Source organism: Carassius gibelio, chromosome B3 (assembly GCF_023724105.1).
Source record: "Carassius gibelio isolate Cgi1373 ecotype wild population from Czech Republic chromosome B3, carGib1.2-hapl.c, whole genome shotgun sequence".
Classification (NCBI taxonomy): Eukaryota; Metazoa; Chordata; class Actinopteri; order Cypriniformes; family Cyprinidae; genus Carassius; species Carassius gibelio.
The window spans coordinates 19,449,817-19,467,422 of NC_068398.1; the positions used below are offsets into that span (position 1 = coordinate 19,449,817).

The following is a 17,606-nucleotide window of genomic DNA, read 5'->3' on the forward strand; positions in this document are numbered from 1 at the left end:
CATGCTGGGTTTTTGTGAAATTTATTTATATATATATATATATATATATATATATATATATATATTATTTTTTTTTAATTTTTTTATTTTTTTTTAGGGGTGTAACGGTACGTGTATTCATACCGGACTGTTTCAGTACAGGACTTTCGGTACGGACCGAATGACCGAATGCAATATTTTGTGTGCAGAACATGGGTACATTTTCGTGTTTCCAAATGAACATATTAAGTGGTGGAAGTCTCCGCGTTCAGCGCAAATCCCGCCCTGCAGCTGATTCTAAGCATAGACAGTAAAAGAAATGGACACAGCGACCCCATTGGAACTCAATTGAGACAAGTGAAACCCATTCTGACACGCAGACTCAAACTAAGCTTGATGACGTCAGCAACCTGTCTGACAGATGTAAATGTTCTAGTAGCTGTGCGTGTAAACTGCCATCGTTAATCTTGCAGAGACTGCGAGCTTGAGTGGGGAGTTCTTTGGCATGAGTGAGCAGGAGTAAGTATTCTGATTAATTATTTTGTATAGTATTTTAAAATGTTACGCCAGTACGCCATATTGAGTTAATTGCATGCGACCTTCTCATCCTGTCTGTACGGTAATGCGACAGAGAGTCGAGTGGTTATGATGCAATCGTTAGCCTATTTTTACAAAAACTGTTTCTATGGGGCCATAATGTAACATAGAAGGTAATGGAGCCCTTTATACATTGTCGTGTATCTTTAGAAATAAATAATGGACAAATTGAGTCTTTAAATGCCTCAAATGTAAAGTTATTCGCTGTCAAAGTGACGCCAAAATGAATGGGAGTCAATAAGATGCTAACGCAAGTGAAGTTCTGCTACAAGATGGCGGCATACGGCCGACTTCAACTTCTGGTTGACTTCTTTCCCGCCTGATTCTGAGGCCGGTGCCACACTGGCTGCGTGGCGTGAGTGTGGTGTTTCTGCTGCGTGTCATTTGCATGACGGCTGCTTCGCATTTTCTATGTCTTTACACACCAGAATCATGCCTGACACAGCGCTGGCGCGCTTCTGCTGCTGTAGGTGACATAGAGGGAGGCCGCCGACACGACAACAATATCATGTTGAGCATAAATATAAAGCCCACTGTAGTGGTGGAAATTATGATTCTTTCAAGAGATTCGTTCATTTTCAGTTCGTTAACCAAAATGATTCGTTCAGAATCATTCACTGATTCATTTAGTGATCATTTCTTCGTATTACACAAAATATGCCAACAGGTGGTAAAAAAAGAGTGTGTTATGTTTTAAATCAACGAACGTATTCACTTGTTACAAAAACTGATCTGGCTTTATTAAAATGTGCATAATCGCATTATATATATAATGTCTAATTAAGTTGTTCAGATGAACAAAGCACAAGGTTTTCTTGCCTAATTAGTATTTTAATTGTTTGGTCAGACAGTTTGTATTATATTCACATTCATAAATCGGGAATTAAACGTGGAGTTCTGTATGCTAAATATCAAAACAAGCGTATGTGCACAGTAGCCTACCTGTAACTGTGCTTTGCATTTTGCAAGATTGACATGCTAAATGGCAGACTAACCCAGTTTACTCTCATTAATTTCGTTCACGAACGATAAGATCTCTAGATCTCGTTCAGACTCATATGAAACTCGTTCATTGAAGGGCGTATTCGTTCACTACATTCAACAAATAACATACTCTGTCACATCTCATACTCGAAGGCTATTAGCTCGAGGTTGAGTAATTCTTTGACAGGATGAAATGGTTCAGTTACCAGTTCACTGAGCTGCGCTTGCGCTGCTAATAGCGCTGCTGTGGAGGGCTGCCCCAACCCGTCCCGCAATAAAGGGACAATTTTCTTAACCCGCACCAACCCGACCCGCGGGTTATGAGATGACCTGCGCATCACTACTGTTGATGGTGTCCTTTAACAGTGGGCTTTATATTTATGCTCAACTCCTGGTCTGTCGGCGGCCTCGCTCTATGTCACCTACAGCAGCAGAAGCGCGCCAGCGCTGTGTCAGGCATGATTCTGGTGTGTAAAGACATAGAAAATGCGAAGCAGCCGTCACGCAACTGACACGCAGCAGAAACGCCACACTCACTCCATGCAGCCAGTGTGTCACCGGCCTTAGAATCAGCTGCAGGGCGGGATTTGCGCTAAACGCGGAGACTTCTGCCACTTAATATGTTCGTTTGGAAACACGAAAATGTACCCATGTTCAGCACACAAAATATTGCATTCGGTCATTCGGTACACACGTACACTGTACCGAAAGCCCTGTACCGAAACGGTTCGGTACGAATACACGTACCGTTACACCCCTAATATAAATATATATATACATATATATATGTATTCTCAGGGTCTGGCCAAATCAACACAGAATATTGTGTTTCTGTTTATTACATTACATTTAGTCATTTAGCAGATGATTTTATCCAAAGCAATTTACAAATGAGGACAGTGGAAGCAATCAAAAACAACAAAAGAGCAATGATATTTAAGTGCTATAACAAGTCTCAGTTAGGTTAACAGAGTACATGTAGCAAGGGCTTTTAAATAATATAATAAAAAGAAAACAGATAGACTAGAAAAAGAATGGCGCAAGCTAATGTTAGAGGTCTTTTTTTATAATTGTAAAATAAATGAAAAAAAAATTGAATACAAATAGATTTAGAAGGGTAATTTGATTATTATTATTATTTTTAAGAATATAATTTAGAATAGTGAGTGCTAAAGTTACAGGGTCAAATAAAGATGGAAGAGATGGGTTTTAAGCCAATTCTTCAAGATGGCTAAGGACTCAGCTGCACGGATTGAGTTGGGGAGGTCATTTCACCAGGAGAGAACATTTAATTTAAAAGTATGTAAAAGTGACTGTGCATCTTTGAGATGGCACAATCAAGCAACGTTCACTTGCAGAATGCAATCTCCTAGAGGGCACATAAGTCTAAAAATAATACATTAGCCCCTTAAGTGTCACCCCCCCTTTTGGGGGGTAGAGCTGAAAAGGGCATGTCCAGATTCAAATTAATGTAATTCTGGAATGGTTTGGAATATGAACCTAATTTTGGGCTCGTTTTTAAAAACACACTTGGAAGTTTCTTGTACATGTGATAGAAGTTGAATAAAATGTAAAATAAAAAAGTTATAGGTGTTTAAGTTTGTTGTAATAAAAAAAATAATTTAATATTTATTTATATTTTATTAAATAAAAAAAATATATGTGTTGAATTTAATTTCATGTCAAATGAAAAGCCTAAAATCTAAAGAAGTTGTGTTCCAAATTTGACATTGATATCACAAAAAAAAAATGAGGTTTCTGTGTTATTTTTAGTTGCTATACCAACAATGTCCACTAGGTACTAGTCATGCTCCTTGTATGAATTGAAATGGACGACTGATTTGATTTTTTTTTATTCAAACAGCAATAAAACATTCTAGATAGGTTGTAAATGATTTTTTAATCAAACATAGCTACATGAAATTGACATTCATTTAATTTTTTACTGAATACTTGCAACATCAATCATAGATATACAATTATACATATTCAATTTATTCTCAAATTTTTTGATAAAAACTAGAAAAAATGTTTTGTCTGAATTATTGGCAACCAAAAAAATACAACCTCTAAGGTCTCCAATGATATATAGTTTGTCAAGATTAGTTTAGGTTTAGTATAGAATATTACGGTTTTAAATATGCAATGGCTTTGGGCCCACCGGTGGGCCAGTGACACTTAAGGAGTTAGGTAAATGGATGCCAGTTGTGGTTTTTTAGGCAAACATCAATGTTTTGAATGCAAGCATCTATTGGTAGCCAGTGCAAATTGATAAACAGATGTGTGACTTGTATTATTTTTGGCTCATTAAAAATTAATCTAATGCTCTGTAGTTCTCTAAAAGAGATGGGTTGAGGGTGGGTTTCTTAAGTAGTGGTGTTATACGAACCTGTCTAAATGATGAGGGAAAAACACCAGTGTGGAGGGAAGTGTTAATGATGTGAGTGAGTGCAGGTACAACTGCAGGAGAAATGGCTTGAAGGAGATGAGATGGAATAGGATCAAGTGGGCAAGTAGAAGGGTGATTAGAAAGGATGAGTTTGGAGACTTCTGCCTCAGAGAGTGAAGAGAAGGATGTGAATGAGTGTATGTTTGCTGGTGATATGAGTTTGACGGATTGTGGTGTGGAAAATTATGCACTGATGTTTTTAATTTTATTAATGAAAAATGTGGCAAAGTCGTCAACTATTAGAGATGAAGCAGGAGGAGGAGGAGGAGGACAAAGGAGTGAGGAAAATGTTTAATAAAGCATGCAAGAGTTAGACGAATTGTTAACTTTGATGTGGTAGTATGTAATTTTAGCAGTGGAGAGATTAGCAGAGAAGGAAGAGAGGAGTGACTGTTACACATTAAGGTAAGTAGTATTTTTGGATTTTTTTGAGAATGATTTACTGTCAGACAAAATGCATTACCTATGTTTGGTGTGCCTGTAAATATTCATGCTTAAAAATCTTACCACAATAGACAAAACACTTCTTTTTTTATGTGCTGTAAAATTATTCATTTTAAGTTTAAACAAACGGCTTCACGTCTGCATGAAACATCTTTGCTTCTACAACATGACACTTCCTCAAATCTTTCTCACAGTTTTATCAGTTAAAAAAGAAAACTGCAATTCTCAGAGTCAATACCACAAATTCAGAATGATTTCAATTAAACCCCATCTCCAAGTACTATGCATGTGAGCATATATGGTTAACTCTCAAACAGTTGAACAGTATCACGTTTGTTGCAGAAACCACTTGATATGCAGTAGTTATATTTATACAGAAGTGTCATTTGTTTTACAGATTAAAAAAATGGCAACATTTTGTGTGACACATTAGTTTTATCAAATTTTTCTGAATGAACAAACATGCATTTTACCCCACAATAATGGTGGAGTAGTATCGTCTGGAAAGAGCTGATTAATGTCAGTTATAGCAGCAGTGCTAAACCCTGCTCCCTTCCTGAAGACTTCAGTTCCAGCTCTTCTCCAGCACACACGCCTGCTGTTTTCATGCAATCCACATAATTCATGAACATCTAGGTTAGCTGGTTTGATTAGAGTTGGATCTGAACCACAGGATGGGAGTCCTCCAGGATCAGGGTTAGCTACACCTGGACCAGACCAGAACTGAACCAAAACCATTCCTGAGAAAAACAGTGAGGGTCACATCATTATTATCACTTATATAAAAAAAAATATTTATGTTGTGTACAGTTTAGGGGAAATAGACTGATGTACAGATCAGTTCCTAACATACACATAGTGTGTGTGTTTCTGTTCTTATCAAAGCGTCATCAGCTCTTCTCACTTATCAGGAAGTAACATCTTAATTTGTGCACATTTTGAAGGAACGCAAGCCAAGCATCACCATGCCAAGACCTTCTCTTCTCACTTTGATATTGGGTAAACTCTATTTTGAATTATTGTAATTTCTATTTTGCATAGCAGATGGAGGTTATACAATGGGGCTCGAAAGTTTGGGCACCCTTAGCAAAATCTGTGAAAATGCGAGTAATTTTCAAAAAATAAGAGAGATCATACTAAATGCATGTTATATTTTATTTAGTGCTGTCCTGAGTAAGATATTGTACATAAAAGATATTAACATTTAGTCCACAAGAAAAAAAAAAAATGCTGAAATTATTAAAATAACCCCCTCAAAAGTTTGGGAACCTTGGTAAACTGAGCAGCGTTCTTCAGAAAAATCTTTAAGCTACTGCAGATTCTTCAGTTTTCCAGCATCTTTGTTGTGTTTGAGTCCCTCAAATGTCCTCAGAGTGATAAGATGTAACTCAAAATCATAAAGTCACTGCTTGAAAGGGTTCAAATATGCAAAGATGCTGGAAAACTGAAGAATCTGCAGGACCTTAAAGATTTTTCTGAAGAACGCTGCTCAGTTTAACTGTTCAGAACAAACAAGGGACTCATGCACAACCATCACAAAACAGAAATACAGTCGAGGATCATCAGGTAACAGCACACAGTATTAAGAACCAAGGGTTCCCAAACTTTTGAGGGGGTTATTTTAATAATTTCAGCAATTTTTTTGTCTTGTGGACTAAATATTAATATCTTTTATGTACAATATCTTACTCAGGACAGTACTAAATAAAATATAACATGCATTTAGTATGATCTCTCTTATGTTTTGAAAATTACTCGCATTTTCACAGATTCTGCTAAGGGTGCCAAAACTTTCGAGCCCCACTGTAGATGAAGATATAATTGATTATAGTCTTCCTATATCATATCATATATATATATATATATAGAGAGAGAGAGAGAGAGAGAGAGAGAGAGAGAGACTGTGCAGTGTATTTATTTGTTGTGCATTTCATACAATCAAGAACACACAGTGTTAAAGGGTTAGTTCACCCGAGAATGAAAAGTTGTCCATCTTCTACTCAGAAGAAAGTATTTGACTTTCTTCTTTCAGAATAATCCAATCAGAGTTCCTTTCAATGTAAGCAGGTATTTGTTGTCAACAGTTCAGAAGATGCACACGCTTAAACCCATTGAAAATTTGATCTGGTTCATTTTTTTAATTCAGATATTATTGGGTGTTGTGGACTAAACATCTGTTTCGTAAAATAGATTAATCAGGGCAGTACTGGGCTACATTACTCATTTACATGAGATCAGTTTGAGACAACAAGTTTTTAAAAGATTTTATTTGGTGATTCATATCTAATTGTAAGAGTAAAATGTTGAAATGTCACAGGTTTTTTTTTTTTTTTTTTTTCATCTCAACAGCCAGTGCTCTGACTTCAGTAACTGGTGAGTAACAGACTGTTAGTCACTCATTTTTACAACAGATATTATTCTAGATGCATCATGACAAAACCAGTCACTGTGTTGGCTAATCTGAAGTTTAGTATGTTGTTAGATGTGAGTTGTATCATAATGGAGATATTTATTTTTTAGGAGATGTTAGTATCAGACTGGTGAATGGTAATAATGACTGCTCTGGAAGAGTTGAGATCCTGTATAACGGCCAGTGGGGAACAGTGTGTGATGATGACTGGGACATGAATGATGCTGCTGTGGTGTGCAGACAGCTGGGATGTGGAAGAGCTGTTAGTGCACATAAGGAGGCTCGTTTTGGCCAGGGTAGTGGTCAGATCTGGTTGGATGATGTGGACTGTTCAGGAAGTGAATCATCGCTCACACAGTGCTCACATCCTTCTTTTGGAAAACATGACTGTCGTCATAGTGAAGATGCAGGTGTCGTCTGCTTAGGTAAAAGTACATCTCTTTTCAAAGTATTAATCTGCTGTTTTCAACACCAAAACACCTAAGCACTTTGAAAATGCAGTGCTTGCTTGCTGGGATTCTGTAATATTTCAGTCCCCTAGAGTTTTTAATGTGGTAGTTCACAAAAAATAATTGTTAGAAGCTTTTCACAATACTTTGGTATGACCATTATAAATAATAAAATAATTGTTACATTTTACTTTTCTTTAGCATGACATAATTGCTATAACAATCTTAAACCAAGCATTTTGTCATGCCACTGAGGTACTTCACTTAGGAAATGATTAACAAAAGGTGCATAGTGTCTGTGATTTTTATCAATAATGTCAGCATTTATTTTTGTTCCTTTCTTGTGAGAAATATTTTTAGAAAAACTGCAAGATATTTTATACAAAAGACTTTAAAAGTTATGTCTCTCCATTTAAACTCAACCCTGTCGCACTAATCATTCTTCACCCAGAATAATTTAGACTCATCATTTACCAGAAATGACATCATTCCGGTCTCTTCAATAGAGGTGCAGAAAATGGTTAGCATTGTACTTTTTTTTTTTTTACTCAAAACTGTCACATAAAATTAAGATGGAAAATTATTATTTTTCAACATTTTATTTTAATTCACGAGTATAAACAGTGTACTTATTTTATTGCTATCACATAAGGTCTCCTAACTACATGGGGAGCAAGAGGGTCTGGCTGCAGACTTGCACTTGCACTCTCAGACTTGCATTTTCAGACTTGCACTCTCAGACACTTGAACTTCCGCTAGTGACATCACTTGCAGTCTTTATTTTTTATTTTATATAGATATATTTTTACTTTTTGTTTGAATTTTCCAACATTTTATAACAGTAGCCAGGTGGCGAAGACAAGAAAAAATAAACTAAATTACAATGTCACTTGCAATCGCTACTTTCACTCTCTGCTACCTGCGACACTTGCAATCGACACAAATCGTGCTTGTTGCCAATGGAGACAAGACGATGTGGTGGTGAATAAACGGAACGCGCAAAGTTTCGCGTTAAGCATTTTTCCATATAGAATAAACTGTCTACAACTTGTTTATATCATTGTCTTTGTCCATTAAGATACATTATGTGTTTTATTTATAATGATTTTCTATAGGAGGAAAACATTTAATGTATTATTTAACGCACTGGGTTCTGTACTCGTCTGCTTGCCTGTATAGAGCTGATCCTTTTAAAATCACTTAATGTATTTCATATATTTGCTGGTCTGTATATACGTTGAGTCAACAAGACATATAGGCTAGGCCTACTGAATTGTCTTTATCATCTTAGTCAGTTATTAGGCCACATTAAGCGTTCGCATGTGTTCATAGCCATCTGCTTGCCTTGTAGTACATTAAATAATAACTATATATCGAATTTGGTCTTTTAATTGAACTTAACGTATTAGGGAAAGGAAAACGCTTAACGAAAGACTTTGTGTGTTCATATTCTGCTGTTCTGTGGCCACGGATTTGCCGGTCTTGTCTTTTTCTTGAAGGACCCTGTACATTATACTAGTAGGCCTACTAATTTGGTTTTAATCGTTTATTCACAACCACATTGTCTTGTCTCCATTGGCAACAAGCACGATTTGTGTTAATTGCAAGTGACGTCACAGGTAGCGGAGAGTGCAAGTGGCGATTGCAAGTGACATTGTAATTTAGTTTCTTTTTTCTTGTCTTCACCACCTGGTTACTGTTGTAAAATGTTGATAGATTCAAACAAAAAGTAATAAGTAAATAGAACAAAAAATAAATAAATAAATAAAGACTGCAAGTGACGTCACTAGCGGAAGCACAAGTGTCTGAGAGTGCAAGTGCAAATCTGCAGCCAGACCCTTCTCGGAGCTGTGGCCATTTTGAGTGAAAAACCACAACCCCATCACAAATATATTTTTCATAAACGTATTTATTAAACTGAAGGCAAAGTATCCCTTCAAATGTGTTACAGACTTCAACCACATCACACCATGTCATATTAATAGTTTTGGAAAAATACAGGGAATACAAGTAAGATTGAAAGCCTTTCTTGCTGATCACCATGTGACATGTTAAGGACTAAAACAATAAAATAGTGGTTTTAGTTAAACTTCTAAATAACAAAAAAAAAAAAAAAAGAAAATATATATATATATATATTGTTATGAAGAGAGTCAGAGGCGTTCGGATCCAAATGCAGTATTTAGAGAATGGTCAGACAGGCAGAAATCAGGAATGGCATCAGGTGTGTCAGGGATAACCAGAAACAAGCAGAGATCAGGGTCAGGCAGCAGAGAAATCAGAGTCGAATACACAGTCCAAAAGGTAAAACACGGGAAAAACAAACACAGGGGAAAAACGCTCTGAAATGTCAGACAAGCTAAACAAAACTTCACAGTACTGTTTATATGGGTGTGTCTGTATTAGCTGAAATGAGGTGCAGGTGTGAGTGCAGATGCAGGTGTGTGTGTGTACAATCAGTACCAGGAATGAGGCAGGATGGGAAATGGAGTTCTGAGTGGAGTGCCCTCTATATATACAGTCAGGTCCATAAATATTGGGACATCGACACAATTCTAATCTTTTTGGCTCTATACACCACCACAATGGATTTGAAATGAAATGAACAAGATGTGCTTTAACTGCAGACATTCAGCTTTAATTTGAGGGTATTTATATCCAAATCAGGTGAACGGTGTAGGAATTACAACAGTTTGTATAAGTACATCCCACTTTTTAAGGGACCAAAAGTAATGGGACAGATTAACAATCATAAATCAAACTTTCATTTTTTAATACTTGGTTGCAAATCCTTTGCAGTCAATTACAGCCTGAAGTCTGGAGATCAATTAGACATCAGCGTACGCTGGGTTTCATCCCCGGTGATGCTCTGCCAGGCCTCTACTGCAACTGTCTTCAGTTCCTGCTTGTTCTTGGGGCATTTTCCCTTCAGTTTTGTCTTCAGCAAGTGAAATGCATGCTCAATCGGATTTAGGTCAGGTGATTGATTTGGCCATTGCATAACATTCCACTTCTTTCCCTTAAAAATCTCTTTGGTTGCTTTCCAAACACCAAACTACCCGGAAGACCATGGAAAACAACTGTGGTGGATGATCGAAGAATTCTTTCCCTGGTGAAGAAACCCTTCACAACAGTTGGCCAGATCAAGAACACTCTCCAAGAGGTAGGTGTATGTGTGTGTCAAAGTCAACAATCAAGAGAAGACTTCACCATGTGAATACAGAGGGTTCACCACAAGATGTAAACCATTGGTGAGTCTCTAAAACAGGAAGGCCAGATTAGAGTTTGCCAAACAACATCTAAATAAGCCTTCACAGTTCTGGAAGAACATCCTATGGACAGATGAGACCAAGATCAACTTGTACCAGAGTGATGGGAAGAGAAGAGTATGGAGAAGGAAAGGAACTGCTCATGATCCAAAGCATACCACCTCATCAGTGAAGCATGGTGGTGGTAGTGTTATGGCGTGGGCATGTATGGCTGCCAATGGAACTGGTTATCTTGTATTTATTGATGATGTGGCTGCTGACAAAAGCATTAGGATGAATTCTGAAGTGTTTCGGGCAATATTATCTGCTCATTTTCAGCCAAATGCTTCAGAAATCATTGGTCAGCGCTTCACAGTGCAGATGGACAATGACCCGAAGCATACTGCGAAAGCAACCAAAAGAGATTTTTAAGGGAAAGAAGTGGAATGTTATGCAATGGCCAAGTCAATCACCTGACCTAAATCCAATTGAGCATGCATTTCACTTGCTGAAGACAAAACTGAAGGGAAAATGCCCCAAGAACAAGCAGGAACTGAAGACAGTTGCAGTAGAGGCCTGGCAGAGCATCACCGGGGATGAAACCCAGCGTACGCTGATGTCTAATTGATCTCCAGACTTCAGGCTGTAATTGACTGCAAAGGATTTGCAACCAAGTATTAAAAAATGAAAGTTTGATTTATGATTGTTAATCTGTCCCATTACTTTTGGTCCCTTAAAAAGTGGGATGTACATATACAAACTGTTGTAATTCCTACACCGTTCACCTGATTTAGATGTAAATACCCTCAAATTAAAGCTGAATGTCTGCAGTTAAAGCACATCTTGTTCGTTTCATTTCAAATCCATTGTGGTGGTGTATAGAGCCAAAAAGATTAGAATTGTGTCGATGTCCCAATATTTATGGACCTGACTGTATATATATATATATATATATATATATATATATATATATATATATATATATATGTATATATATATATATATATATATATATATATGTATATATATATATATATATATATATGTATATATATATATATATATATATATATATGTATATATATATATATATATATATATATATATATATATATATATATATATATATATAATTATTTTTTTTTAAATAAAGACACCATAAACACAAAATTTGTGTAGCCTCACTCCTATGAATTGTGACAATTATGCTAAATGTTACCATTTGTTATCATCAATTTGTTATCAGGGACACATGAGCAATAGGTAGATGTTTTTGTAGACGTCCTGTGTAAAATCCTGTTTAAACCAATCCACATTTGGCCATCAGGGGGTTGAGAAAAAAAGGTGTCTTAAAAAAAAAAAAATAATAAAAAACAAATTAAAGATGTGGGGTATTTATAAATCGCGTGTAGTTGACAAAATGACTTTATATTCCAAGTTGAAATGTTACCCAATCCCAGGAATGACCCTTGTAATAACAAAAAGTATTAAAGGGGGGGTGAAATGCTCGTTTTCACTCAATATCCTGTTAATCTTGAGTACCTATAGAGTAGTACTGCATCCTTCATAACTCCAAAAAGTCTTTAGTTTTATTATATTCATAAGAGAAAGATAGTCTCTACCGATTTTTTCCCGGAAAAACATGACCGGCTGGAGGCATGACGTGCGGAGCTAAAGAATCACGAGCCCGAGTAAGCTTATGCTTTGAGAGCGTTTGGAAGCTGTGACATTACCGTGAGGAAAAAACCATCATCCAAAACAAACCATGGCTAACAGTCAGATTCAGCGTATATTTATGATCCAGAATCAGATCCAGAGGCTGAAATTTAACAAGAGCAGCAGCAACGACGTCTCTATGTAGTATGTATTGAAACTGTATATATTTGCTTAGCGGTTTTGGAAAATGACTAAGTTCCACTGTATGTCGTTTTTTTTTTTTTTTAAGGTGTACATGTGGAAAGTGCCGTTTGATGCCAACATCGCATGTTGTTTACTTGATGTGCTTAAGCGCCGGTAGCTAAGTTAACAACACAGAGATATTTGAAGCAGTTTTACTCACCGCATGCGGTTCCAACACACGATCGTGACCCTTTTTCGTTGGGACTGCATTATCCTTAAGAAATAAACGATATGAAAATCCGGCGTCAAACTGGGCCTTGTTTGTAAAACAAGCATCTTCGAAATGCAAGGAACAAACAAAAACACTTGCACAACTCCGTTGATGCTCTGTAAAAATAGACTCCAACCACTGGTCCCTTGATGTTTTTTTTTTTGGTAATCTGTGCAGGGTTGTCTTGCCCTGGCAACCAAAAACACACTTCTTTTGTGACATTTCGCTCTCGCTCTGATCAGTGAATCGCTCTGATCAGTGAATGTCTCGTCTCTGCTCTGCTATACGGGAGTGCGCGCTCTTCCGGGAGAAGTGCCCTTAGGACCCATATAAGTAAATTCTGCTCCATCTAACGTCACACAGAGCCATAATCGAAAAAAACTTTCCGAAACTTGTGACAAACCGGAAGGAGTATTTTGGGAACAAAAATACTCCTTCAAACGTACAACTTAATTTTTTAAACTTTGTCCATGTTTAGCATGGGAATCCAACTCTTTAACAGTGTAAAAAACTCAGTATGCATGAAATAGCATTTCACCCCCCCCTTTAAAGGAATTAGTATAATACGGGGCTATGAATGGTCGGTGATTGGCTTCCAAATATGTTAAACACATATAAAATACATACAGAATGCCAAAAAATAACTTTTTAAACACATTGTATTTTAATTTTTTTTAATTCCAAGTACCAGACATGAGGTTGGTCGGTGGGTCTGATTCATGCTGTGGGAGAGTGGAGATCCTGTATAATGGCACATGGGAAACCGTGTGTGATGATCACTGGGACATGAATGATGCTGCTGTGGTGTGCAGACAGACACAGTGTGGATCAGCCATCAGTGCTCCTCATGGAGCTGCCTTTGGTCAAGGCAGTGGATCGATCTGGCTGGATGACGTTAAATGTTCAGGAAGTGAAGGAGCCCTCACACAATGTCCACACAGAGGACTAGGAAATCATACCTGTAATCATAATAAAGATGCTGGTGTTGTTTGCTCAGGTGTGTTAAATCTTTTTTTATTGTTTTTTATTTAATTTGGAGGACATGAGCAACAGAAATTAGATTAATTTTAATTTTTAAATTTTTATTATGTCTTAACAAATTGTTTAAAATAAACACATATTTATTTTGCAGGTGAGCTGCAGATGCCGACTCTTTCCCTGACCTCCACACATGCAGCTGTTTCTCCTGGAGAAAGTATCCAGTTCAGTTGCACAACACCTAAACCAAGATGCAAGGCTAAAGCTGAATTCCAGCTCTTCAGAAATGGACCATCTGTACCCTCCCAGACACATGAATCTAGTGTGACTTTCAACCTTGTTAATGTAGACGTCTCACATCAGGGCAGCTACAGCTGTCGTTACTCCTACCAAAACAACATCAAATCATCTTTGAGCAACACTGTTATCATCACTGTGGGTGAGTGCAGTCAGTTTAGTATCATTATAAATAATATGCATTAGTAACATGCAAGTGAACTCATTCTGTAATTTTTTTTTTTTTATTTAACGAAGTTAGCTTTATTGTTTGAGTCTCTGTAACCATATAAATGTATTATTCTTGTTTTCTAGTGATCTTGCAGCAGCCCAGTATTTCCCACAGTGATCCTGATGGATGGTTTCACGTGGGGCTTCAGGGGCCAGTGATCACCTGGGGTCACAATTTCACTATCATCTGTAACACTGACTCTCAGTTTCCTGGAGGATCTTTTCACCTGTTCAGAGGATCAAACATCACCAGGACTGAGTCAGCTGTCAGTCACTCTGCCTCCTTCTTATTTCCTAAGGCAGATTTTTCACTGGAGGGAAACTACAGTTGTGTTTATGAAGTCAATGTCTCCTCACGCTCCTTCCATTCATCTGCCTCTGAACTGCTGCTCATCACTATCACAGGTAATGATGTATAAGAGTCTAAAAACAAATCTGAACTGCAGGTAATGGAAGTTTAACTCAAACACGTGTCTCTCCCAGCCTCCCTGCTTCCTGTCATTGGTGCTGCACTGTCAGCTGTTCTGCTATTATTGTCCGTCCTTATAATCAGTGGCTTAAAAATGGGGTATACAGTATTTATACATATATGCACTGCATAGGAGCGCCACACTTAGGGAGACAAGACAAGACAAGGCAAGGCAAGACAAGTTTATTTATATAGCACATTTTATACACAATGGTAATTCAAAGTGCTTTACATAAAGGAAAGTAAAATAATAATGAAGAAAAATAATAAAAAGAATAAAACAAGCAATTTTAAAACTTTTTAAATTATTAAAAAAATTACTTATTTAAAATTAATTTAAAACAATTAGAAAATGATTTTACATAAAAAAAAAAAAAAAAAAAAAGTGAAAATATAGTGCAATCAGTTAGGACATTGCACAGTACTCATTCAATAAATGCACAGCTAAACAGATGAGTTTTAAGTCTAGATTTAAAAGTGGCTAATGTTTTAGAACATCTGATCTCTTCTGGAAGCTGATTGCAGTTGTGGGCGGCATAGTAAATAAAGGAGGACTCCCCTTGTTTTGTGTGAACCTTGGCATTTCTAACTGACTCGATCCTCGATCTGAGTGGTCTGTTAGGCTTATATTCAGTGAGCATATCTGAAATATATTTCGGTCCTAGGTCATTTAGTTTCTTATATACGAGTAAAGGTACTTTAAAATAAATCCTAAATGTAACTGGAATTCTTTCTCATTATTTGACTTAGTGGGAGTATATACAGGCTAAACAAGAGCGGTGCAAGAATTGACCCTTGTGGGACTCCGCATGTCATGGACGTCCACTTAGACTTATGATCTCCTATACTAGCCTATAGGATAATAGCCTAATAGCCTCTCCCTTCTAAGTATAACCTGAACCATTTGAGTACCATCCCAGAAAGCCCGACCCAGTTTTCCAGTCTCTCTAGTAGTATGTTATGATCGACAGTGTCAAACACAGCACTGAGATCTAGCAATACCAGCACCGATATTTTTCCAGAGTTACAATTTAAGCGAATATCATCTATTATCTTAATGAGTGCTGTCTCTGTGCTGTGATGTGGTCGGAATCCAGATTGAAAATTGTCCAGGTATCCATTTGAGTTTAAGTATTTGTTCAGCTGATTAAAAACTACCTTTTCTATAATTTTGCCTATAAAAGATTAGATATTGGTCTAAAATTGCTCAAAATTGTGATTGCTCTTTTTTAGTAGGGGCTTAACAACTGCAGTTTTTAAGGAGTTTGGAAATGTCCCAGAAAGAAGTGAGGTGTTCACCACTTCTAAAAGATCTGCTTCTAAGCAGTTAAGCACACTTTTGAAAAAAGATGTGGGAAGTGTGTAAAGATTGCAGGTTGACGATTTTAGGTGCTGCACTATGTCTTCCAGAATTTTGCTATCAATTGCTTCAAAAATAGACATAGTATCTTTTTGATATTGTGGCCTAATCTGTCTGACCTCTGCATTACTTGAGGATGTGCTAATCGCCTTCCTGATATTGATGATCTTCTCAGAAAAGAAGGATACAAGCTCATTGCATTTGCTGTCTGAGAGCATTTCACTGGGAATCTGACTTGGGGGGGGGGGGTTGTCAGTCTCTCAACAGTGGCAAAAAGAGTATGATTGTTATTTAAGTTACTGTTTATAAGGATTGAGAAGAAATTCTGTCTAGCTGTGGCTAGGTTCACATTAAAATCATGAAGTCTGTCTTTATGATTATTATTGGAGCAATATCATCAATAACATTCTTTACTTTTGAGTTAAAGGAATCAAGGAAAATATCAACAGAGTCTGCAGAAATGCTTGGTGTAAAAGATATAGCCTCCATAAATAGTACACTTGTGTTCTCGTTTATGCATCTCCTTCTGACAGAGACAGATCTAGATTCAGTGGTAGCAGAGATCAATATATCAAAGAATATACAGAAGTGATCAGATAGTGCTATGAAATGTTTAGACCCCTAATGATGATTAAGTCTAGAGTGTGTCCACCTTTGTGTGTGGGTCCATGCACATGCTGAATCAGGTCAAAAGAGTTTAAAACTGTTATCATTTCTTTTGTAGTTTTGTTTTCTGCATTATCTATGTGAATATTAAAATACCCTGCAATAGCAAAACAGTCAAGCTCTGAAGAAATCATTGATAACATTTCTGTGACCTCTTCAACAAAGGCTGGAGAGTATTTTGGAGGCCTGTAAATACTAATAAACAGAATGCGTGGAGCACCTTTCAGCACAATCCCTAGATATTCAAAAGACAAGTACTGACCAAATGACGCTTGCTTGCTTGCATTGATAGACATCTTTAAATAGAGCAGCTACACCCCCACCTCTCCTAACAGTCCTGCAAACACTCATGTAAGTGAAGTTAGGAGGGGCTGCTTGATTGGGGCAATCCAGATTGTTTTTGGTTATAAAGTCACTGATTAGAAATTATTATTTTTTTAGTGAACAAATGTTTAAAGATGCTAACTTGATGGCAGTGTTTTGTGTCTTTACATCAATCTTAGTTTGATGCATAATAGGCCGCAGATTAGATGAGTTTGCCCTTCGGTTTGAGATGGCCTTAAATTTTTTATCACGTGATAAAACTGAAATAGAGAAAGCTACAGGCACACTGGGTTCCCGCTTGTTCTGTAGGCATTTGTGAATGTTGCTGTTATTATAGCGTGGGACCCAACACATATTACTGAGGGCTGCTATCAGTTGTTTTTGGTTCACCTTCAGCAGATAGAGGGTTTGGGCCCTGCCGTTGTGGCAGCGGTCGAAGAGCTCTTGCATGAGCAGGGACCAGGCTTTGGTGGTTGGGAGGCCCACCATTTTTTTGTTGATATCTGCGGGCTTGCAGCAAATGAGTGAGAGAGTTTAGTCCCAGCATACACCAATTCCTCCATTTTCTGTGAAAAGCACAGAAGTGGAGATGCTGGAGAAAGGGATAATGTGTCTGGTGAGATGGGCTGTGT

General features: G+C 37.2%; 1 protein-coding gene across 1 annotated transcript in view; it reads left to right on the forward strand.

The window, feature by feature from the left end:
• Window positions 1-5,405: 5,405 nt before the first annotated feature.
• Window positions 5,406-17,606, forward strand: part of LOC127951868 (uncharacterized) — a 175,084-nt gene continuing 162,883 nt past the window's right edge. The window contains exons 1-3 of the mRNA XM_052549953.1: window positions 5,406-5,452; window positions 6,803-6,826; window positions 6,974-7,273. Coding sequence (XP_052405913.1) covers window positions 5,419-5,452; window positions 6,803-6,826; window positions 6,974-7,273 — 358 coding nt within the window. The 5' untranslated portion in view covers window positions 5,406-5,418. The remainder of the gene's footprint in view (window positions 5,453-6,802; window positions 6,827-6,973; window positions 7,274-17,606) is intronic.